A 26,348-nucleotide genomic window follows, 5' to 3' on the forward strand; every position below is an offset into this window, starting at 1 on the left:
CAGTTTATTAAGCATAATCGGCGTAAGACTGTGCATGTAAACGCACTCACTGAAACAAATACCTTGTCGAAAATAAAATGTTTTGGTTTGCTAAAGACAATGGGAGATGACAAGCTTGGATCACAACTATGCAGAGAGGTTTGGCAGCCAGGCATTTAAGGACCTGTAGCTAACATTGTATACATTTTTTACACAGTAACGTTAGCTTAGTGTAGCAAGCGTTAGCAATAGTTTATACGCGTTAAATATGATATATAAACAAATGTTGTTATCTGAAATAAACTACCGTTAAAGGACTTTGTCTACCGGACATTGTGTCAAGTCTACAAAAGCCGTTCGTTTAAGGTAGTTTTATTGGTTAATAGTTGCACCTTTTTAAACTAATACTGTGTAAACCTGATCAACAATGAATCATTCATTAAATTTTATTTATATAGCACTTTTCACAATTGTGTATTAGTAATTGTTAGAAAGTGACTATATACTATACTAAAAGCAAGAGAAACACAGAAAAATCTGAGGACAACAAAGGTATTATACAATTAGGCAAAAAACATAAGATACAATTACTCCATATGTTACTCACATTTATAAACATCAATAAAACACAAATACAATGTAATTATAATGTAAATGTGTATTAAAACCTTTTGTTGATTAGTTGCTGGTATTTGGGCTGTAAATGGTCATTGGGAGGCTTTTGGGCTGATTTTGTTGCCCGACTCCCACACACTACAGGTATGTGCTGTCATGAATAATTATAGACTATTTTGAAGATGTAAACAACACTGGTCCAGTTTTTTTAACATTACATAAACGTTGGGATAAAATACAAAGTTAAACTTTAACTTTAAGATAAATGTAAAAATAAAGAAAACAGTTACCAGTGTTGGGAACGTTACTTTAATAAAAGTAATTAGTTATAGTTACTAATTACTTCTCACAAATAGTAACTGAGTTAGTAACTGCGTTACATCATTATAAAAGTAACTAATTACCAGGGAAAGTAATTACTGCGTTATTTTTAAGTTCCATTATGAACTAGCACCTTTATTAAAGCGGTTTTATAATTTAGAAGAGTGCCTTGGTTTCCTTTTGTTGTTTTTGAAATTTAGCTTATTTCCCAAAGAGCACCTTCGATTTACATATATTTTTGACATTTTGTATACTGTTTTGAACGCCGTAGCCCTCCAGCCCCTGCTTTGTGGGTGATTGTTTTTGTGGTTGTTTTTTACTGGAGGTGCTCCACTTAGTGTTGTGCGTCATTTTTTACTACATCGGAAGCCTTCTCCATTTTACTCTTTGGAGCTTAAGAAGATGGACGCGTTTGCATATTCAGAAGAAGAGGGTAAACGGATCATTACCACTGCATCATTGCTGGATGAAGAGAACACAGCTAGTAAGGTACCAGACAATTCTGATCTAAGAAGTTTATCATATGAACTCAAACGACTTAAAGAGAAGGACATTAAATTGGACCTCAATTCCATCACCCTTTCTGACTATTGGAGGAAGGGTTTTATTCCACGTGGCCTTAGAATTAAAAAGTTTCCAGCATATGGCTCAGGAGTTAATGGAGAATTTAAGAAGAAATGGGAGGCCATTTTAAGCAAATGCTCATTTGATTTGATACTTTTGTTAATTGAAGAAGCTAAGAAAGATAGAGAGTTTATCCAACAAGAGATTGAAGAAATCAATAAGAAATTGGAGGAATTTAGGAGTGACCAATGGACTGATTTACATGCGAAACTCACAGAGAATCTGAAAAAATTTAAAGATCAACTTGTTCAGGATAAACTCCGTAAATTCCAGCGTGATGAAAAGGACTACAAGGAGAATCGGGTCTATTCTTGGCTAGGAACTAAATCTTTCTATCAGGAGCCATACACTGTAAAAAATGATTTGTTGACCCAACTTGACTTGGTCAAGTCATCTTATTGCATTGACCCAGTTAAGTTTAGCCAACATTAGGAGTAAAGTTAACTCAACTTATATGTATTTGTTGAAATAACTTGCAGTAAATTGGGCCAACGTACCATATCAATTAATAAGCAATTAGATTTTTTTGTTAAGTAAACTTAAAAACATATTGGTTTAACTTAATTTTTCATGTTTTCACAACCATTAACAAAGTCTAATTGACATAAAATAGTGAGTTTTCCCTCAACATCACAACTTAACTTTTTGAGTTTATTAGACTTCATTGTTTTCTTTGACAAGAAGTTCTAGATATCTGCCTGAAACCAGATTTTTTTTAAATGAAATCAACACAACTGCAAAATTGAAACTCTCAGCATTTATTTTTCCTTGCAAAGATATGAAAACATTACACGAAAAACACTCACATATATTCAGCTCACATAAGCACATGCAAACTTCTTTATGCACAGACCCATTCTTAGAGAATAGTATCAGATATTTTCATTGCAGGAACAACTGTACATGAAGAATTCACTATAAGCTGTGTTTAACAACTTCAAATAAAAGTCTTCAATTCCCAATCAAATGGCAGACATGACAAGGAAAGAGAAGCAGGACAAGGTAACAAGAACACAGTCTGTTTAAAAAAATTCTATAATACCAATGTTAAAATATACACCTCACAAAAACACGTGCAAACTTCTCTATGCACTAGGGCTGCACAATAAATCGCATGTGATTGTCATGCGCATCTTGTAAGTAATGCCGGTTCCTTGATTAGTAGTAAATCACCATCCGCTGCTTTCAGATGGAGCGGCATTTACTACACAGAGCCGTAGTTCACTGACATTTGGGGCAATTTCGCATTTATTATCGCGGACGTATCGCCTGCGATATGGCCCAGATTGTCAGTGAACTACGGCTCTGTGTAGTAAATGCCGCTCCATCTGAAAGCAGCTGATGGCGATTTACTACTAATCCAGGAACTGACGAGATGTGCGTGGTATCGCATGCGATTTATCGTGCAGCCCTACTATGCACAGAACCATTTAAGAGCCAAAATAGTACAAATAACTCCTTGTCATTATCAGATATTTTCCTAACAGCTTATAGTGAATTATTCATGTACAGTTGTTCCTGTGTTTAACAACTTTAAATAAAACAGTGTCTTTAATTCCCAATCAAATGACAAACATGACAAGGAAAGAGGAAGCAGAACAAGGTAACAAGTAAACAGTCTGTTTAAAAAAATTTTAAGAATACCAATGTTACACTTAAAGCGATACACCATCGTTTTGTCATATTAAACTATGTTATTACTTTAACTTTAAGAAGAGTCAATACATACCTCTATCATCTTAGTGCGTGCACTTAAGAACTGTGGCGTGTGGCGACACTTTGATAGCACTTAGCTTAGCCCAGTTCATTCAATGGTACCAAACAGAGATAAAGTTAGAAATGACCAAACACATTGTTTTCCCTATTTAATACGAGTATTTATACGATTAAATATGCTGGCACAAAATAAAACATGGTGCTTTTAAAAGCAGGTTAAAAAGGGTAACTATATTGTATGGTGGAATAGCACTTTTGGGAGTACTTCGACTAGCCTGAAAAATCTGCTCCCCTTCTCCCTCTCATAATGATTATAGTTACCCTTTTAAACCCACTTTTAAAAGCACCACATTTTATTTTGTTCCACCATATTTGATCGTATATCTACTCGTATTAAATAGGGAAAACGTTGATGTGTTTGATCATTTCTAACTTTATCTCTGTTTGGTACCATTGAATGAACTGGGCTAAGCTAAATGCTATCAAAGTGTCACCACACGCCACAGTTCTTAAGTGCACGCACTAAGATGATAGAGGTATGTATTGACTCATCTTAGTTAAAAGGATAGTTCACTTTGAAATTAAATTTTGATATGTTTTAGCTTACCTCAGGGGCATCCAAGATGTAGGTGTCTTGGTTTCCGCGGTACTTTCACTTTTGATATTTTTAGGTCAAACCGTTGTTGTCTGTCAGTCATATAATGCAGGTCTATGGTCACTTACTAAACGTTACTTCAAAGAGCATGCACAGAGAAGTCCAAATTAAACAACTGTCCATCGTAAGTACACATTGATGGCCTAAGACACGAAACGAGCAGTTTGTGTTAGAAAACGAACACTATTTATATTGTTTTTGCCCCTTGTACACAACCACGTCTGTGCTTAGTCTGCACATGCGCCGGAAGAGATATCCTGGATGAGTTTGCGCGAGCATACGTAATTGTTTTCTTTCACGTCGGTTTAAACATCCCGGATAAGCGCAAATCAGTACAATTTCTATTAACTGTCTTACCTACAATCTCTGTTCTGTGTAAACAATGAGTGACGTACACGTGCGAGAGATCACTTCCGGCGCATGCGCAGACTAAGCACAGATGTGGTTGTGTACAAGGGGCAAAAACAATATAAATAGTGTTCGTTTTCTCACACAAACCGCTCGTTTCGTGTCTAAGGCCATCAATGTGTACTTACGATGGACAGTTGCTTAATTTGGACTTCTCTGTGAATGCTCTTTGAGGTAATGTTTACCTCATAGACCTGCATTATATGACTGACAGACAAGAACGGTTTGACCTAAAAACATCAAAAGTGAAACTACCACGGAAACAAAGACACCTACATCTTGGATGCCCTTGAGGTAAGCTAAAACATATCAAAACTTAATTTCAAAGTGAACTATTGCTTTAAGGTAATAACAGTTTAATATGACAAAACGATGGAGTATCCCTTTAAAACAATAATATCTAAAATAACAATGGTCTTAAACTTTAAAACAGTGTAACAGTGTAAGTGCTTATAGTAGCAAGGAGAAGAAAAGAGTTTCTTATCTCAGCAACTTGCTCTTCAAAGAGTGAACTCTTGCGGTGCAAGAGTGTGATCCAACTCCAATGAACAGGCGTTGTATCACTTCAAAAGTGAATTTTAATTCCTTTGGAAAGTCAATGTTTAATGCGTACACCAGGCCCATCAGGTTCAGAAAAGCATTAGGTATGTCACTCAGGTGAAGCATCACCACTTCTTCCTCAATCACCAGGGCAACGTCATTGTAGAATTCTGGGAGAGGCTCCATCACATTTTCCACAACCACTAGGACTCCGATCACCACGCCCTTGATCACATCCTTTTCACGGTCACTGGGCTTTGTAGAATGAAAACAAAATTACTATTACTTATAACCAATTTCACAAACAATTTAAAGTCCCCAGACCCCTGCAAATTAAGAGATCTAATGTTCAATTTTCCCTCGTTTTGCCTTAAAGGTTTCAGCTTACCTCGCATATCTTCATGAATTTAGAAGGAGTCTCTCGCATGTATCACGGCAGCCCAAGCAATGCTGCAGTCCTCATCCTTGGGTTTGTTGTCTGTAAAATATATGATGGTTAAAGTACCTCATTTATTGGTTCAATCCTTTGTTTTTCTTTTAATTTATCCTTTCACCCCCTCCCTCTGTCTTGAAAAATAAAAACATTAATTTCAAATATGTACACTTTTTGCATGCTTTTGTTGTAAATAATTTACCAGTGATGTGGTACAACAGTTGTTTGTTACCTTTTGTTCAGCACCAAAATAAGATTTAATAGTAGATGTAACCAGCTGATGTCACTTAAACCAGGAGTGTCTAAGGGTGGTTCACACTGGGCTCGTTTGCTGTGATCTGAACTCCTAGCCCGATTGTTCCCGACCCCGGCAGCATTGGTCTGATTTCACACTCAACTGATTTCAGTCAAACACTGGTGCGTTATTACGTTATCACAAACGTGCATGAAGCATAATAGAAAACAGATTCCACACGCTATGCGCGAACAGACTGAAGGCTCACTATCGCTCGTATCCAAGGTAAATCATCAACACTATCATCCCTTACATGTATTATATTTAACTAAATACATCATAATAAGCTAAAACGCATGCGCGGGTCACATTACTTCCTGAACAAGTGCGCACGCGGCACGGTTTGAGTGCAACCGAACAAAGACCACTTCCTCCAGGTAGTCTTGGCTTCGGTACCCCAGTGCACACCCAAGTCCACATGACAAAATCATACTGTGACACTGTCATGTGGACTCGGATGTGCACTGTTTCAGGAAGAAATGTGACCTGCACATCCGTTTTAGCTTATTATGATGCATTTAGTTAAATATAATACATGTAAGGGATGATAGTGTTGATGATTTACCTTGGATACGAGTGAGAATGAGCCTTCAGTGTGTTTGTGCATAGCATGTGGAACCAGGACAACAAATCTAAAAATCCACTGCCTCCTTAAAAGAGTTAATTTGCAAGCAGCAGAAGCCCACATTATATGACACACACACACACACACACACACACACACACAGCACCGAATTAATAAAAAAGCTATATATTAACCTGTGTTGTTTTCTATCATGTGTCATGCACGTTTGTGATGACGTAATAACGCACCAGGGTTCGATCGAAATCGAATCCATTTTAGTTTGAAACCAGACCAACGCTGCGGGGTCACCGGGAACAATCGCGTTTGGGCTATATGCCACAAAGTAAACCATGATCAGACAGAACAAATTCAGTCACTTTGTACAATTAAAGGTAATTACATCAATGTAGTGCACTTTAAGAGTAAAAATAAGTGACATAGATCTATGAGGAATTTAAAAATCTTTGGTTGCATATATGCATGGTAATAATAGGGCACACAAATGAGATTCACCATTGGTCAAAACATGTTTATAGAATAATAAGTGGTAGCATTTAATACAGATTTATTATTTATCACTGAACATCAAGCAACCTTAGCACCCTAAATTTGAAGTGGATACTGCAACATTAAAGTTTATCATTCAAATGATGATGTGACTTTGCCTTTTCAGACAACCAGGAATTTAGTCAAGTCAATTTGTTTTTTGCATTAATCTTTTGGCAAAGCATAACAGTCAAGAGCTACGCGTTTCACACACACATGCAGGCAAACAAGATCTACGAGTGTGTCATTACTATTTTGTAATCGCACGCGTTAACGCAAACACGAAAATTAGATTCACAAACCATCAGCGAATGTGTGTTTTTGTCAGGATTATGTGGGATCTGATTCATGTGGATGCGCGCGTTAACGCATGCGCGTAGAGAATATTATGATGCAAGCAAAACGTTTTGACACAAATGCAACTTTATATTGATATCGTGAGACAGCATTTGAAATGCAAGCACCTGCTTCTCTTAATTTCTTCTAAAATGCTGCTGTCTCTGCCTATTCCTTCTATCCATGCCCAGCGCGCCACTTATTTAAGTGCTTTATCAATTAGGTCATATCTTTCCTGTTCTTTATAAACTTACTTTCCATCCTGCGGATTCCTTGCTACGTGACATCTCCGGTCTCCGCACGGTACCTGCAGCTGGATCTCTCAACCACCCTTTAAAGACCCGCCCCATTCTACTTCTGATTGGCTAGTTTAGTTTGGTTGAGAGTAAAATATGTGTTCCTCTCATCCTATTTGTGGGTGAACGCATGAACGCGAAATTATATTAATATATCAACGTTATATATATTGTTTTAATTCGCGGCCAACGCCGCACGCCGGAGATCCGGCACGGTGCCTGAAAACTTTAAACCATGCGAAAAAGCTATTTTGGGCCATTTTACACCAATTAACATGCTAAAAAGTAACTGTACATGTTTTTATCTATTTACCAACATTAACTTTCACTAGTCAAAGACGACTTCTCTTTCTGCTCACGTCTCGACAACAGCTCGGTGTCTAACACTGTGTGTGGCTCCTGATTAACGTTAACTTACCAATCAAGTTGTCTTAAATTAATACGCAAACGAAACAAGCCTATTTTTTTACATGAAAGAAAGAACAAATCGGGGTATACTTACTATAAAAATCCATCTGTAGTCGTTCAAATAAGAGCTCCTTCGTCGTCTTTTTTCTCCCGTCAGCAACTCCTGTAGTGATCTCGTCCTCTCGTGCAGAAAATGGCGATGGCGCCTCTTGTTCAAATTCGTTAAAGTAGTACGTCATTATGACGTAGAGATTCTGGCACATGCGCATGAGGCAAAAAAATTGAAAGAACCTATGTTTTGTTGTTATATGAACACCTTATTTTAAGTTTTCAATTTCCCTTCAAGTTGAGGTTGTTATAACTCATCCTTCTGTGTAGTGAGACACTGCAAGTTGACAGGACATGATTTTACTTGTCCACCTGACTAAAACTCAAAATCACTTTTTACAGTGTATCGGAGGGGAGCTCGTACAGTGTCATTCAACTTCACTAGTGAGGAAGAAGACCAAGACACCTCCAATGGTGGGCGAGGTGATACATCGGGAAACGACCAACTCCCCCTAAGAAAAAGGGGGACAAACAAACAACAGAACAAAGGTCAAATAAACCAAGGACGAGAAGAGGACGTAAGAAAACCACCTTATTATCGCACACGGCACCACCAACGGACACGGTTATAAACCTAACAGGTACCCCTCTCTCTGATATACAGTTGAATGTACTAGCTAAGGGCTTGTCCTTTTCCCCTACTTATTATGCTTCAGATTTTGATGTGAAAATAGACTTGTTTAGGTTTTACAGAAGTCTTCATCTAAAGGCATGGCATAAATTGAATGTTACACAGCCTGCTTTAAGATCAGTTACCCCTTTTAAACCTAAATCTTCCTTTTGCCCTATGGTACAAAACACCACACTTAATACTTTTGAGAAAAAGGTTAACTATGAAATAGAGAACATTTTGTCACAGAAGAATACACATCATCAGAATTTGACAAAAGAGGAGAGAAAGATTTTACAAGACCTTTCAAATAACAAGGACTTTGTAATTAAAAAGGCAGACAAAGGGGGTGCTACAGTTGTATGGGGTTATGATCAATATATTCAAGAAGCTTTCAAACAACTGGGGGATACTACATTTTATATGCCTCTGACCAGCAACCCTATACAAATATTAACACAGGATGTTCACAAAATGCTTCTTCAAGCCGTAGAGGATAATTTGATTTCTACACAAGAATTTGATTTTTTATTTAAACCTAACCCTCGGATGGCGACATTTTACCTTTTACCCAAAGTACATAAGGACATGATTAATCCACCTGGACGGCCTGTGATTTCGGGCAATGAGACACTCATGGAACCGATCTCTAAATATGTGGACTATTTTATTAAGCCATTACTTCCAACTTTACCGGCTTATATACAGGACACCACTGATGTCTTGTGTAAAATTGATGAACACAAATTTATTGGACCAGAGTCTTTACTTGTTACCATGGATGTTGAGGCCCTTTATACCAATATTGAACATACACAAGGCCTTGATGCACTGAGACATTTTTTGGACAAACGTCCTCTTCCATCAAACTCCTTTCCCCCCACAGATTTTCTTGTCAAACTAACTGAATGGACACTTTATAACAATGTTTTTCTATTTCAGGACAAGATTTTTAAACAAGTTAAGGGTTGTGCCATGGGGGCTTGCTTTAGTCCATCTTATGCAGGTCTCTTTATGGGCAAATGGGAGGAAGACTTTGTTTTTAATGAGACGAATGTGTTCAGAGATAAGATCATCTGGTGGGCAAGGTACATTGATGATGTGATTTTATGGTGGAAGGGTACGGAGGAAGAACTGATGAGTTTCCATGAGTATTTGAATGCGGCTAATCCCAATGTGAGGTTATCTCTTGAATATGATGTACATAAAATCCATTTTCTGGACTTAGAAATTTACAAGGATGAAGAAGGTTTTTTGCATACCACGATATTTAGGAAAGAGTCACATAAAAATACTCTACTTCATGCTAAAAGCTTTCATTCTTCTACATTGATTAAAAATATTCCTTTTGGTCAATTCCAGAGATTACGGAGAATATGTGATGATGATCATGAATTCAACATGAAAAGTAAAGAGATGTATGGTCGTTTTAGGGAGAGAGGTTATCAGGCGATTACGCTGGATAGGGCACTTGAAAGAGCCACTTCTCTTGAGCGTAGGTCTCTACTACAAAGAAAGCCTGCTGTTTTGAAGAAAGAAAGGGTATACTTTTCTACACGTTATAGTACAGAGGCTGTACGCATACGGCAGGTAATAAGAAAAAACTGGGATCTTTTTCGATGTGATGACATTTTGAGGGATATCTTTGAGGAACCCCCAGTTTTTTCATTTAGAAGAGCGCCCACATTAAATGATCGGTTGGTACATAGCCACCTCCCAGCAAGAGAACAGACCACTTGGTTACCTAAAGTTCCGAATGGTACTTTTAAATGTGGCCATTGTAAACAATGTGATATAGTCACCAAGGTTAAAGGGTTCACTCACCCAGGTACACAACGAACATACCTCACTAAACATTTCATAAATTGTAAGACAGTGTTTGTTATTTATATTTTGAAGTGTGCTATGTGTGATGCTTTTTATGTAGGGCGGACGAAACGTCGCTTTCAGGACCGACTCGCGGAGCATAGATATGCAGCCAGAGTAGGGAATGGTGATTATGCCATGGTGAAACATTTTAATGAGGTACATGATGGTAACTTGGCTTCTTTCTCTGCCTTGGGGATTGATCATGTCCCTTTATCTTCTAGAAGAGGTGATAGGCAAAGGATTCTTAATCAGAAGGAGAGTCGCTGGATTCACAGACTTAATGCAATGACTTTTCCGGGTCTTAATGATAGTATTGATATGTTAACTTTTCTTTAATTTCCTTCTTCTTTTTTAATTTTTTTTTTTTTTTTTTTTTTTTTGTGGTTGTCTGTTTTTTTTGTGGTTGTCTGTTTTTTGATTGCTCTGATACATTGCCTACTTTAGGCCTGTTTGATTTGGAGAGGTTGACCCCACCCACTCTGGAGTGGATCAGCTGGCTAATTACTGTGCTCTTTAACTGTGTTTGTAGCATTTTTGCTACTTGTGCCCTGATGAAGGCCTAGATGTAGGCCGAAACATGTTGGTGGTATTTTTAAGTTCCATTATGAACTAGCACCTTTATTAAAGCGGTTTTATAATTTAGAAGAGTGCCTTGGTTTCCTTTTGTTGTTTTTGTAATTACTGCGTTACTTTAAAAAAATTCTAATATTTCAAATAACTTGGATGCCCCTTAAAATTAAATATGTTAAATTAATAAAATGGATACTAAAGAGAAACCACTAATTTTGTGGCAGCATGTGACAATGACCGCGTTTACATGCACCCTAATAATGCGATTATAATGGGATTTTGTCAATACTGCGATTATACTTTACCTCATGTAAACGCAATAATTCGATAAAAATAATGCGATTAAGCTCATAATCGCAATAAGTAAAGTCGCATTAAAAGAGGTGGCGTACGCCGTTTATAATCGCAGTATGCGTCCATGTAAACGCTTTAATCGCATTTATACCGCACTAATTAAGTGCACGTGTGTTTTAGTCAAGCACCTTAAGCACAAATTCGTTTTAATCTTGACATTAGGAAGTTTTACATGAACTCTGCCAACACGACTCGCTGTCAGCAGTCTGCCTTCATTCAGAAACAGCTCAAATAACACGACAGCAGTGTATAAAACCTTTAAATGACATTATAACGATAATTATAACAATAAATATATTAGTGACCACATCATAATGATAACTTAATGCTAATTCGATAAAACGAGCGCGGCATTACCTAATATTGGATATTTCTTGTAATAAAAACTTTTTTTGCAATTGTTTACATGTCACTGAATATGTACATATGCTGTTCTTGTTGCATTTACACAGCGGGAAACCAGCAGATGTCCTCAACTGAATGAATGTAGTAGTTTGTGTAATAATATCATACCTTTTGGCGTAGTCAGTGTGGTAGAAAAATTTCACAGCATCAGCGCTGGATACCTGAGGTAATTTTATGTTATAAACCTCAGCAATGAATTAGCTTTCTGCTGCATTTTAAGTGCGCGTGCACTTCAAGTTCAAATAGATTTGATTGGCTGTCAATGGTTTATCGTTCATCATGTGCCAAAATCGCTATCGTTATAGTTGTTGTGTGAGCTCTGCTATTATCTTTAATATAAAACGATTTTAAAAACTATATTTTTATATCATGTGAACGCCCTTTACAGGCACTGTCATATTTATATCTTCATCACGGCACCGGATAATGAAATACATCTATAACAACGTGTTTGTCATTTAACGTAAGTAAATTAAAACAGTGGACCATATATGTGAGTTCATCATTTGTGCTCTGCATTGAACTTTGTGTGAATAATCCGAAAATAAAAACTGCATGTAAACCGGAGTGAAGAGGTTAGCTCCAGTCATGTAAACATCTTACTGCGATTAAGACCTTACTCGCATTATTGGAAATAATCGCATTTTTGGTGTGCATGTAAACGTGGTCAATGTGAGGTGCTTTATTAGATCAGAATTACCTGCCACAGACGTGGAGAGACTTTTTCTTCCTGGGCATAAGTTGCACATTACACAAACATTCATGCCTTTCACCTCAACAATGGAAAAGTAGTGCTTATTATACTTTGTGTTTGCGACCGCTACCTCTAAGCTCGTTGTATTTGCCGGTACTGTCGCCGGTGTGTTCTGAGTGATTGCTGTGCGATGACTCGGCTGCCTGTCAGTGCTTCGTTTGAAATGGGGTACAGCAGCAGCACCCGCTGCTCGTTGAGAAGTGAGAACGACGCGTGTTTTCATTTCAGCCATGCCAGAAAAGATCGCTAGATTTGTCCTTGTCGCTTTTTTGAAATTAAATCGCTAAAGTGATAGAAAGTTGCTAAATCTAGCGACTAAGTGACCAAGTTGCTCAGACTTTTTTACCCAGCTCGGAGTCGTACTGTGCGTGCTTGTGTGTGAACTCTGCCTCTGGTTGGCTAACGATGGAAATTAAGCCAATCATCATCAGCTATGTGGTTGTCCCACCCCCTCTAACACACACACACACACACACACACACACACCAACAGGGCTGGACTGGGATAAAAATTCGGCCCTGGCATTTTGGCCCAAACCGGCCCACACTACATACACTGCAAAAAATGATTTAAGAAAAACATTTCTTAGTATTTTTGTCCTGTTTTCAGTAAAATATCTAAAAATTCTTAAATTAAGATGCTTTTTCTTGATGAACAAAACGACCCAAGAAAATAAGTCTAGTTTTTAGACCAAAAATATCAAATTTAAGTGATTTTGTGCATAAAACAAGCAAAAAAAATCCTCCAATGGGGTAAGCAAAAATTTCTTGAAAATTTTTCTTAAACACTAAATGCAAGAATTTTTTTTGCTTGTTTTATGCACAAAATCACTTAATTTTAAAATTTTGGTCTAAAAACTAGACTTATTTTCTTGGGTCATTTTGCTAATCAAGAAAAAACATCTTATTTTAAGAATGTTTAGATATTTTTACTAAAAACAAGACAAAAATACTAAGAATTTTTTTTCTTGAAAATAATTTTTGCAGTTTATAATTACAAATACCACCCATCTTTGCACGCCTTTAAATATGTATAGCAATAGCAACTCCAATTCCACAAAAGCACTAAACCCAATTAATAGCAGGTAGAAAAGAGTGAGAGTTGACACAACAAACACTTCTAGAACGTGTTATTTATTAATGCAATAAAACTGTATAATCCACACTTATGAATCCTAAAACAAGCTTCATGCAATTGGCAAAATTTGCCATTGGATTGCTGACTTATTACAAAATACAAGTGCTGCTTACAGTAATATTGAAAACTGATTATTACTTACAGGAAAGTATTCACTACATTCACTGAACTAAACTAGTGTGATTATAGTAATAGAGATTTTTAACATTATCTGTCAAGTGTGTTGTTATACAATAAACAAATTTTTTTCTGTAAGCAGATCTCCTCGATTGTTTGATTTTGCTTGAAGAGAAATGATACGTTTTGAAACAGACAATCAACGAAAAATCTACGAATCAGATACACTCGTAGCGACAGAGCAAAGAGTGCAATTATTTTATTGCAGCTTTATCACCATATTTTGTGTTTTTGACTCAGCTTTATCAAGGGGTATCCATCTATCTAAACTTGTGTTTTGAAAGCAGTTCTGCTTACCGCAGGCACTACGCTCACTTCTCCCTCGTCTCCCTCTCCTCACTGACCCTTTGCGTGCTGGTGCTGACAGTGCCACCACCGCCACCATCATCATCATCACCAGCGACGCGAGATGAAGGTCTTGCTGCTGCAGAAAACATTTGTGTTATTTTAACACATTTTGCAGCGTCTGCCTGAAGAGCCTGCTTCTTTTTGTCGCGCTGTTTTTCTGCGCCTCCCTTGCGTTTTTTCTCTCTCTCTATTTTGACACGTGAACTGACCGACGATTCATGCTCGCTTGCATAGAGACCAAAGTGGTGATTGGGCCAGCTTAATGTCATTCAAAAAAATAACCAATGGGCTGCTGCTTAAATGTGAGTGGGCCGGTCTGTTTAGGAAAAGAAAGGATGATGACTGTACTGGTCAGTCATTGGGCCAGCTTAATGTCGTTTAAAAAAAGAACCAATGGGCTGCTGCTTAAATGTCAGTGGGCCGGTCTGTCTAGAAAAAAAAGACGCTAACTGGGCTGCTCAGACAAATATAGTATGAGATGTATCGGCCCAAAAAGTACGTCGGCCCACCGGGAAACTGCCCGGTTTGCCAGGTGGCCAGTCCGCCCCTGCACACCAATCATCATCAGTTATTTTTCTCCCAACACACACACAAGAGAAAAACAGTGTCTGGGTGAGAGAGCGAGCCTACATGGGTGGAAATCACTTCAGTGAGAGTAATTTTAGTAACGCGCATCATTTTAATGTAAGTAACAATAACAGAGTTATTACAGGGGAAACAGTAATTTATTTGATTACTCATTACTAAAAAAAATAACTCTGTTAGTAACGCCGATTACTTATAACGGCGTCATTCCAATCACTGTCAGTTACAATATGAAACAGAAAGGGGAGGTTTCCCAGACAGGGATTAGACTAGTCCTAGACTAAAATAAATGTAAGAGCTGTCCAAACTGAAAACAACTTGCATTGGCATATCTTAAAATACATGGGTGCCCTTTGTTTTGCCTCAAAATGCACACAAGTAATGTTTTTAGTAAGGCATGTTTGTTAAAACTAGTTATATTTCCTAATTAAACTAAGGCCTAGTCCTGGCTTAAACTAATCTCTGTCCGGAAAGTGTTTCTGCACAAGTGTTGTTTACATCTTGCAAAATGGTCTATAGCCTGGGCCACACTAAAAAAATAAGAACTTAATGAGATTTTTAAAATGTGAGGGACCACAAACATGACTATAAAATTATCAAACAGTTTTGTTCATATATTGTGTGGAGTGCCGCTATGTGGTCATGACAGCACACCACCCTGCTGAAAAAAATTCTGTGACGGTTTCTATCGTTTTTTTAGCAGGGCACACACCATCAGATTCTCTTAATAAATAACGAGGGTCTCAACTTAGAACACAGGAAATGTTGTGATGTCTCTCGCGGTATCGTTTCCTTTATATGTGACAATCTACAGCAAGCGTGCGTGTTTGCTCTCTGTGTTCCCCGCACACAATTTAATTTCTGGTTGTAAATATTCAGCATGTCACATTGATATACTATAATACACAGGGCCACGTCACAACCTGTGATTTTAAACCCGAAAAGATGAAAATTGTGTTTTTAATGGCTACAGACATACGTTTTTAATATTGCATTGTTGGTGGAACTGAAAACTCTTGTTTGCATCATGTATAGGCGTAAGGAATACGTTTGTTGTACTGCATTTTGGTTTTTGATTACTTATTCCATTTAAATTTGATCACTTGTTAAATTCACTAAAAAACACTAAATGTTCTGGTGTGACATGTATCTCATTTAACTTATATCTTTAATTTTTAATTAAATTTTTTTTCTCACAAATCCATTCAAAAGTATCAGTACATGGGTAATCAGACCACCCTGTTGACTCAGCCAGAACACAGTCTTCATCACCTCCATTACTGTTGGGTTCTGTAGGCAACCAGAAGCTAAAAACAACAGATCTCATTAGATCTTCAGTGTTGTTTTCTTTGTGATATGATACTGACTGTGAGAATCATTTATTGGACAATAATCAGTTAAATTTAGTGATTTCTCACCTAGAGTTCAGTGTGCTGCCATCAACCCATTTCCATCTGTCCTCCTCATCACTGTCAGAAAGACCGATCCAGGCTCCATTACATCCAGTAACCATATTAACAAACACCTATTAAAATAAATGGTTATGTCTATTGCTTAACAGACATGCAAACTTTATCACTCTCTATCTCCAGTCCACAGTATCTTTACTCACTTGTTCCTCTTTGTTGTTAATGATGATCAGATCTGCTCCTCTCTCTCTACAGAATCTTCTGCTCTCAGTCCAGCTCTTCTCCTCAGATGAAATGTAGTACAAACTGGAATGATGGTAGATCCAACTATCTGTAAACTCAACCAGTTCAGCTTTAGTCCATTTTTCCCACCCACACAGAGAAAAAATTATATATTTTTATATTTCCATAGTTTTAGTTGTTTTGTTTTCTAAATTACCTTTTTCATTTAAAGCCTTCCACCATCTTTTAATTTCATCTCTCTCTTCTTTGACTTTGGTATAATTGGTTCGTAGCTGGTCTCTCTCTCCTGTGATGTTGGTATATTTGGTTAGTAGCTGGTCTCTCTCTTTTGTGAGGTTTTTGGTCTTGATGTTAAACTGTTGATTGTTTGTATTGATGAGGACACACAGCACTATGACTGCAGTCAGTAGAAGAACACACAGCAGGACCAAACACACTGTAACTGATCTGTGTCTTCTCATCCTCACAAGCTCACTTCCTGAAGATGACAGATTGCATTTTATTATTTTTATTTCCCCATTTAGGCAAGGGAATTTTTTTTACAGGGAGTGGATAAAAAATGTGAACACTATGCATTTTGTTCAGTCAGATCACAAGTGGATGACGCAAATACAGGTGTAAACGGGGTGTGAAACGTTTTTATTTTACAAATTTAGATGTAGTCAAAGATGCATTTGTGGTGTAAAAGACCGCCTAATCTCCGCCTATAGATCTAATGTGATGTACTAAGCACAATGTTTTTAAAGAGATGGCAGCAGCCATATTACACTGTAGCCCAATAGCTATAGTATTGCCTCATTTGGCTTCCTAGTCATCCTCATATATGCTATTGATTGGCTATTTCTTTCTGTCTCCAAAGTAAAGATATTCAGCATCATGCTAAAAATCTACTTTTGTAAATAGTCCTAGGTTTATTGGGGGATCAGAACCAATCCAGTGTTGAATAATTCTTACACTGAATATCAATAATTATAAAAAAACCTGATAATGTCATGTCAACTTGTTGCAACAACACACCCAAACGCTTGACGGGACATGACTACTTTTACTTTACCAATGGTGTAGTGCTGCCTGGAAAAGTGTGTATACTCTTTATTAATGTCCCCAGTTTTTTTTAAATACAGTAGAAGTGGGTATACCCCATGCCATCTAATAAACAAGTAGGTACTCCCTATACCTGCATATACCCTGCACTACACCACTGGCTGTAACACATTCTGAAGTTTGACTTCTCAGAGTTTTTCAGTATACAAGTAAATCGGGTTTCATTATCAGGAGTTCATGTCGGGACAAAAGTAACCATTGCTACTTTTTGCTGCTAATTTAGCGACTTTCTCTGTGTTGCAGCATTTCTTAAAACATATCATAAAGCCACATCTTACCTTTTTAACACAGTCTCACCCCATTTCATCAATATTTGACGACACTTGACCATTCGTCAATATGTGACGCGGAGGGTATACCTTTCGCGTCATTTTTTGACGAACTGGGGACTTCAATACTATTACGTCCGTTGCATTCTCTTCTCCTATTTTCTTACCAATTTCGCGTCGGTTTAGGGTTAGATTACGCAAAATTAAACCGTGTACGCGAAATTAAACAGTGTACGCGAAATTAAACAGTTGTCACCTGGCGTTGGGGTTAGAAACAGTTGTCACCTGGCGTTGGGGTTAGAGTTAGGTTTGGGTAGGGATGTCATTATGTAAATCTAACCCTAAACCGACGCGAAATTGGTAAGAAAATAGGAGAAGAGAATGCAACGGACGTAATAGTATTGAAGTCCCCAGTTCGTCAAAAAATGACGCGAAAGGTATACCCTCCGCGTCACATATTGACGAATGGTCAAGTGTCGTCAAATATTGACGAAATGGGGTGAGACTGGGTTGACCTTTTCTACCTCCACCTATGATTTTGTAGTATTTTAAACCTAATGTTTTTGTGCACATTTTACGAATAAAAACAACTAGAAGAAAGCATGATTATACTCTTGCAATATGTCAAGAATTTATATGCAACCCCATCTTAAGGCATTTTTTAGTATAGTCACAAAATATTTTATTTATTTATTCATGTTCATGGAATCATTCAGCACTTGTGTTACTTTTGACCCAACTGATTTCATCTGTTTGAAGTGAAATTATACTGAAGTCGTTCTATATTTTTGCAAAATACCACCTGTTATTGATAGCACACACTTGTAAATTATTGATCACATAAAAAAATCTCTAACACGTTATCTTTTTTAAATGTTTTCTGAAAAATAATACTCGCTCCCCCATACATTTTACTAGACACTGTTCAGAAGTTCTGTAAATCTTTTTTGAGAATGTTTGCAGCTTACAAATGGTGGTCCAACACTTTACTTTTTTTATATGTAGGCCTATCCTTATTTCTCTTTGAAAACATTTTATGTAAAGCGCTTTGAATTTGTGATGTGCTAGCTAGCCCATTCTCATGATTTGTGTTTTAATAGCACGAAGTGAAAAGTCGTGCACGGCAAATTCTAATCTTGTGTGCATATGATACACCAATCCTTCCCGTTCATTTAAAACGGCGCATCTTTTTGTGTTGTTTTATGTATTGGTTTCTCATTTTTTCTGTTCGTTAAACTATTTTCGCTTGGGTTTGGGGTAGAACAACTTTTTGTTACATAAAATGGCATCCCAACCCAAACCCCAATTCTAACCCCAACTCTAAGGGACAATGGTTTAAAAAAGACAAAAACATGGTGAACCCTTAATAAATGACATCCTACAGCAAATTCCAAATCTAACCCTAAACCAAAGCGACAATGGTTTGTGCCATCTTAAGTGAATTGGAAGGACTGGCGTATCATATGAACAAAAAATTGGAATTTAGAAATTGGAAATAGCTGCTATCTCTTTAATTATTAGAGTAAAAAAGAGATATTTAAATTAACAATAAATAGAAAATAAATCCAATTTTATTTAATGCTTTTAAAATGCATTTGAAAAGATTGTAAAATAAAAATATAGAAAATAATTAAACAGAAGAAAAAAAATTAAAATAGAAGTGTAGTCAGTGTGAGGCAGCACAGTGCTCAATATATTACACGTCTGTAAAGTACTATCAAACATGTACACATTGTGATACTGTAGACTGAACTATCAAGTTTAAGGATTACACATAAAGGTCATTACCTGAACGCTGTAGTTGTTGATTTCTGTTTGTTTTCGTGCAGAAGCAATATCTCTTCCCATACGTCCTCTCCATCTCCACTCTTTCTCTGTTCATTATCTGAATCTCAATCTGTATCAGACGGTCTTCATCTAATCTTAATCTTGTCTGGACTGTGTGATATGTTCTTGCCGTGCTCTTAGGTGGGCATACCTTTTTGCATTTTTTATCCTGCTTTAATTTATGAAATCAACCACAAACAGGAAATATCAGAGATGAATATCATGTGATCATGTGACATCCAGTGCAACAGATTAATAAACACCCAAAGCAGTTTACTGGAAATTCAGTTGCGTTTTTATTGTAGTTTTATTTATATTTTAAATAAGCTTTTATTTTATATATTTAGTAAATTTTTAGTAACTTTCAATATTTTGTCTTTATTAGCTTTTTCCACCAAATCATTTTGGTAATTTGAATAAAATTTTAATTAAATTTAAATAAATAAAGCTTTAGTTTAGTTCTTATTTTGTTTCAGTTAATAATTTTAGTGCTTTACCTTAATATTTTTCTGGAACTACACAAGACAGAACATGGGTTATTAAACATTATTGTTACTTCAATGTGCATAATTTATGATATTTAATAAATATGTTTATACTTGATGTCAGTACGCAGTCCTTTAAATGATTTTGAAACTGCCAACTGTAAAAATTAGAGTTTGTAGTTATTTTGCAGTGAAATAAACCTTTATTTGGTGTTCACAATGGTCTTGATTTACAATAAAGCACATGATAAAAAATAACCCAGCAAGAATAACCCAAACCCAGAATATTTATCCCATAAATGATTAAAATTACTACATGTTGGGTTTTTTCAACAACCCAGCCTGCTGGGTTAAAATGTGTTACCCAACGTGCTGGGTTACTTTAACCTGTTCTGTCCAATATTTACCCAGTGCTGGGTTGCCAATCGGGTTGTTTTTAACCCAACAATTTTTAGAGTGAAGTCCACAAAAGCCATTTGTTTATGTTGTTGCTGCTGAAACTGTTTATAATGCAAGATCTGATTTGACTTTGTTCTATCATGCAGTATTATTTATTATATAAACTATATAATAAATATATTATATTATTTATTATTTCTAAGGTAGTCTTATTGGTTAATAGTTGCACCTTTATAAACTAATACTGTTTAAACAACAACCTGATCAACAATAAATCAGTCATTACATTTTATTTATATAGCGCTTTTCATTTTATGTTTCATAATTATTAGAAAGTGACTTAACATTACTAAAAGCAAGAAAAACACAGAAAAATCTGAGAACAATAAAGGTATGGTAAAATTAGGCAAAAACATACAATTACTCCATATGTTACTCACATTTTTAAACATGAATAAAACACACAAATACAATGAAATTATAATGTTAATATGTATTAAAACCTTTAGTTGATTAGTTGCTGGTATTTGGCCTGTGGCCGGTCATTGGGAAGCTTTTGGGCTGATTTTGTTGTCTGACTCTCACACACTATGTGCATAATTATAGCCTGGGCCACATTAAAAGATTTTAAAAATCTTATCAGATTTTTAAAATGTAAGGGACCACAGACATGACTATACAACATTGTCAATTTAACAGTTTTGTTCATATGGTGTGTGGAGTGTCGCTATGTGGTCATGACAGCACACCACACCACACACCATCAGATTCTCTTTATAAATAACGAGGGTCTCAACTGAGAACACAGGAAATGTTTGTGATGTCTCTTGCGGTATCGTTTCCCTCCTATGTGACAATCTACAGCAAGCATGCACGTTTGCTCTTTGTGTTCCCCCCACACAATAGGATTTCTGATCGTAAATATTCAGTAGTAAACTTTATTATGCTACAGATATGCATTTGTTGCTATCTGGTATGTATTGTTATTATTATTGCACTGTTGGTGAAAATGTGTATAGGCGTAAGGAATACGTTTTGTTGTAGTTGACTGGACACCCCCCAAACCCTCCAGTTCTGTATGTTCTGGTGATGGCTGTTAAACAAAGCTTTTAGGCTATGAAAGCAATCAATTAATTAAGGAACGAGAATACAAGAAAATGCCGACATCTACTTCAGCACCCACCCACAGTTTCCATGAGTCTAACACTATTAAACTCTGCTAATGGTGACGGTTTACCTGTGTAGCTCTGCAGAGCAGACAGGAAATAACCGATGGAAGATCAAGATTGTGATCTACACGTGTGCAGCACAGTAACTTCTATATTTCAAAATATTCTGCTACAGTTGTGACATGCAACCAGTCTCATAAATGCATTCAGTATCTATTAGTTGCATTACTCTGCTGTCGTTTATTTTCTATACTAGCAGTTCCAAGCAAAATGAAACTATGAGATTATGTGACATCCAACAAATACATGAACAGTTTAAAGATGTGCATACAATGATGCACGTAGGCTACACAAACAGTTTATTAGCCATGAAATGAAATTTAGATTTTTTACTGTATGATTATTATGTGTTGTGTGTAAATTGACATGCATGTGTCATGAGAGTCCTGCTACACACACATATAAAATTATCTGTGATGTTTCTGCACTTTGAGCCGACAGATTCTCACATTAACCTTGTAATGGACTTAATATAGAGATGCAAAACAGACTTTCATTTGAACATTGTCTCAGTCAATGTCATGAGTTTGTGTCAGGATCTGTTTGTATGTCTTTGAAAAATAATGTTATTTCCCAGCACAGATTCCCAGCAACCAGCCATGTATTTTTTTTGCCAGTTGTTTGTTTTTTCATTAATTGCCTGCCTGCACAACAATGATCACAACATAGCAGTTGCTCCATATGTCACTCACAATTATGTGAAAAATCATGTGAAAAAAAGATTATTTGCATAATCACAATATAAAAATGATTAAACAGAAGTTTATGATTAAAATGATTTAAAGTTGTCACATGTATCTCCTTTCCCACATTTCTGTAATATTTCTTTATAATTTAGCTTAAAATAATTTTCTCACAAATCCATTTAAAAGCATCAGTGCATGAAAAATCTGCCCACTCTAATGGATAAGACACAGCACAGTCTTCATCACCTACATAACTGTTGGGTTCTCCACGCTCCCAGAATCTGAAACAACAGATCATCATTAGATCTTCAGTGTTGTTTTCTGTGTAATATAATAATGACTGTGGGATAATAATCAGTTAAATTTTGTGATTTCTCACCCGGAGATCAGTGTGCTGCCATCAACCCATTTCCATCCGCCCTCCTCATCACTGTCAGTCAGACCAATCCAGACTCCATTACATCCAGTAACCATGCGAACAAACAACTAGTAAAATAATCCAGGAAGACAGTTATGTTCATTGCATAACCGGCAAAAACAAACGCAAACTCTATCACTTTCTATCTCCAGTATCTTTCACTCACTTGTTCCTCTTTGTTGTTAATGATGATCAGATCTGCTCCTCTCTCTCTACAGTATCTTCTGCTCTCAGTCCAGTTCTTCTTCTCAGATGAAATGAAGTACAAACTGGATTGATAGTAAATCCATCCATCTGTAAACTCAACAAGTTCACCTTTTAGTCCATCATTCCCACCCACACTGACTAATGATGCTATTAACCCCCCAAAAAATTGTGCATAGTTTTAGTGTTTTTTCTAGATTACCTGTTTCATTTAAAGCCTCCCACAGTCTTTTAATATCAATAAATTCATCTCTCTCTTCTGTGATGTTGGTATTGTTGGTTAGTAGTTGGTCTCTCTCTTCTGTGATGTTTTTGGTCTTGATGTGGCACTGGTGGTTGTTTGTATAGATCAGGACACTCAGCGCTATGACTGCAGTCAGTAGAAGAACACACAGCAGCACCAAACACACTGAAACTGATCTGTAACTTCTCATCCCAACTTGCTCATTTCCTGAAGATGACAGATTAATTTTTTATTTATTTCCAAAAAAAATTTTTAATTAAATTAATTTTATTATTTATAAAAAGGCAAATTTATATACAGGGGGTGGACAAAATAATATGAACACCCGTTGATAGAGTGGCTAATATTTTTTTGTGTAAGACTAATTGTGTTGTCCCAGAATCCACCCATCTCTGTGTTCTGTGTTTTTATTGAAACAACACATCATGTGTTACTTTTAACACAACTTGTGTTAGTTTTTTAACACAAATCAACACAAAGTGACACATAATGTGTTAAAAGCTTAATTTACACATACTTTCTAAGAGTGTGTGTGAAATGATTTTTTCCAAAGGTGAAAAATCGTAGGAGCTCATTTAGAAAGCGCATCTATAACCCAACTGTTTGACCGAGATCAACTGTTTTAGAAATTATGAGAAGAGTTCGAAGCAGGTTCGCTACTCCAACTTTTCTGAAACAAATGATGATCTGATAGATGAATGGACACTGTTCAGAAGTTGTGTGAATCTATTGTGAGAATATTTGCAGCTGTATTACAAAATGGTGGTCCAACACTTTATTATTCAAAGAGATTTCCACTATTTCCATGGTGTTCACATTATTTTGTCAACCCCTGCAGCGTACAGTACATAACACATTTTATACGCAAATTCAAAGTGCTTTACAAAAAAAGGGAACATATTAAAAAATAGATTTTTAAAATAAAACATTTGATACATTTTTCAAAGATTAAAAAAACATGATACATTTGAATTTAAAATAACAATTAAAAGAAAATTGATTTGATTTTATAAAATAATTTTTAAATGCATACTGTATAAAAATATTGTAATTAAACACTTAAACACAGTGCTCAACTCTGTAGTATTATCAAACATGTACACATTGAACTATTTCAATGAGTTTAAGGATTATACATAGAGGTCATTACCTGAATGACACAGTTGTTCTCCTCTGAAGCAATGTCTGTTCTGGTAGGTCCTCTCCATCATCTCCAGTCTCTCTCTGTTCATTCTCTGAATCTCAGTCTTTATTAGACAGTGATTAATAATCTTAATTTAATCTTACATTGGCCTGGAATGTTTTGCTTAGGTTGGCTGTACTGATGCTTTGCCCTTTTGCATTTTCATCTTGCTTTAAAATAAAACCACAAACAGGAAATATCATAAATGAATGTCTGTTCCTGTAAGATCATGTGACATCCAGAGCAACATAAACACTCAAAGCAGTTTATTATACAGTTAATTAGTTTTAATTTTAGTTTAGGTTTTAATTTTAGATATAACACAATAGTTATTTAGTATATGTTTACCTTTGTTTTCTGTGCTGTTTGTTTGTTTTGTTAGTGGTACTATAACTAAACACTTTTTAAGCAGTTTTAAGGTAGCCTTCCCAACCCTATGCACACAGGCCCTTACTTCACAATATTGGTTTTACTTTTTTATAGTAGGCAGTTCTCATCTTCACTGTAGTGCCTGAAAAAGATCATATACAAATGAATTAGATATGTAGCTTCATTTTGTATTAATTTAGTTACAAATACCTCTTCCAACAAGAAAACTAGGGTCTGGGTTGTCTGTAAAACTAACCCTAAACTAAAAATAACACCCAGATGCGGGCCAGGCTTCCGGTGACAATAGCAACCCACCTGTCCTCCAACTCATATGACCATATCATTTGTAACTTCTCCATAACACGACCCAGAGCATTTACTACATTAGTGCCCCTACCAACAGCAGGCGGTGCCAGAATAAATGTGTGGGTTTTCATATGAATTGCATTTGGAAATTGCTGTAGCTCAGTTGGTAAAGCCTCACATTAGCAGCACAAAAGCTTAACTATAAAACATAACTATTTAACTGCTTGCACAAACAACCTAGCAGGGTTTTTTATATTTTTTATTGGAGGTCATGCTCAAACAGTAGAAGCAAATTACAGCAGAAGATAAGATTGGTCAAACACAACAGATATAACAAAATCAACAAAAACTGCTATTAGGCTACTATAAAAATGGCCGCTCTGGTGTCGGAAGTCCCTCCTTCCAGTAAAAAGAACCAGTTATTAAAGCCACAATGTGTAAGCTTTTTATAGTAAATATACACTGTAAATAAATCTGTAAAAATTACAGTATTACTGGGTATTACTGGCAACTAGCTGCCAGTAACTAACTGTAGATTTTACATTTATGTTATTTACTGGCAACAGTTTGTTCTAAGTTAAATGAACATGAAACATTTTGAGTCTTTATCTTCTACAGTTACTGGCAACCAGCTGCATAATTACAGCATTTTTTTACAGTGTATCCAAAAAGCACGTGCACAGTGTGATATATTTATGTAGTACCTACATTCTCTCAAAAGTTCTTAAGGATTTCTAAATCCTATTTTAAATAATGGCTCATCCTTTATATCTTATACTTAATATTTGCACTATCCTTAGTTTCCGGTTATAGAAACTATAGCAGCACGTGTGGACAAGTGTAGGAGTGGCGGTTTTACAGCATTTAACATTCAGCTGTTTGCCTTGCAGCTAATTCATTATGATGGCATAAAATAATGTGGTCAAATGTACACGTATTAAAACATTAATTTATAAACTAATCCGTTCCACTCTCCTTCATAACATCATTAAGCTTCACCTTTGTTATTGTGTTGCTGTGAAATAGCGACCTGTAGTGGTGAAATCCTACATATTGTGTCTCTTGAACATAGACTGTAAAAAATATGGACTAGTGTCCGTGACGTCAGCCATAGGTTTGTGAAGAGCTTTTTTGAATCTTAAAGTAGGCGGTGCTAAAAAAAATTGTCAATTTAAGTTTTGTTTATATAGTGTGTGGCGTGCCACTATGTGGTCATGACAACACTTCACACACCAACAGATTATCTTAATAAATAACTCAACTGAGAACACATGAAATTGTATGATGTCTCTTGCGGTATTGTTTCCTTTCTATGTGAC

The 26,348-nt window shown here is 36.2% G+C and overlaps 1 protein-coding gene across 1 annotated transcript; it reads right to left on the bottom strand.

Moving 5' to 3' along the window:
* Nucleotides 1–16,236: 16,236 nt before the first annotated feature.
* On the bottom strand, nucleotides 16,237–24,520 carry LOC135779475 (uncharacterized). The gene is made up of 7 exons (XM_065290188.1): nucleotides 24,322–24,520; nucleotides 23,130–23,378; nucleotides 22,890–23,017; nucleotides 20,004–20,021; nucleotides 19,468–19,678; nucleotides 16,503–16,784; nucleotides 16,237–16,394 (listed from the first exon to the last, which is right to left on the bottom strand). Exons 1-7 carry the CDS (start codon nucleotides 24,401–24,403, stop codon nucleotides 16,237–16,239), a joined length of 1,128 nt encoding a protein of 375 aa, XP_065146260.1. The 5' UTR covers nucleotides 24,404–24,520.
* Nucleotides 24,521–26,348: the final 1,828 nt, after the last annotated feature.

This window comes from Paramisgurnus dabryanus, chromosome 10, assembly GCF_030506205.2.
Source record: "Paramisgurnus dabryanus chromosome 10, PD_genome_1.1, whole genome shotgun sequence".
NCBI lineage: Eukaryota > Metazoa > Chordata > Actinopteri > Cypriniformes > Cobitidae > Paramisgurnus > Paramisgurnus dabryanus.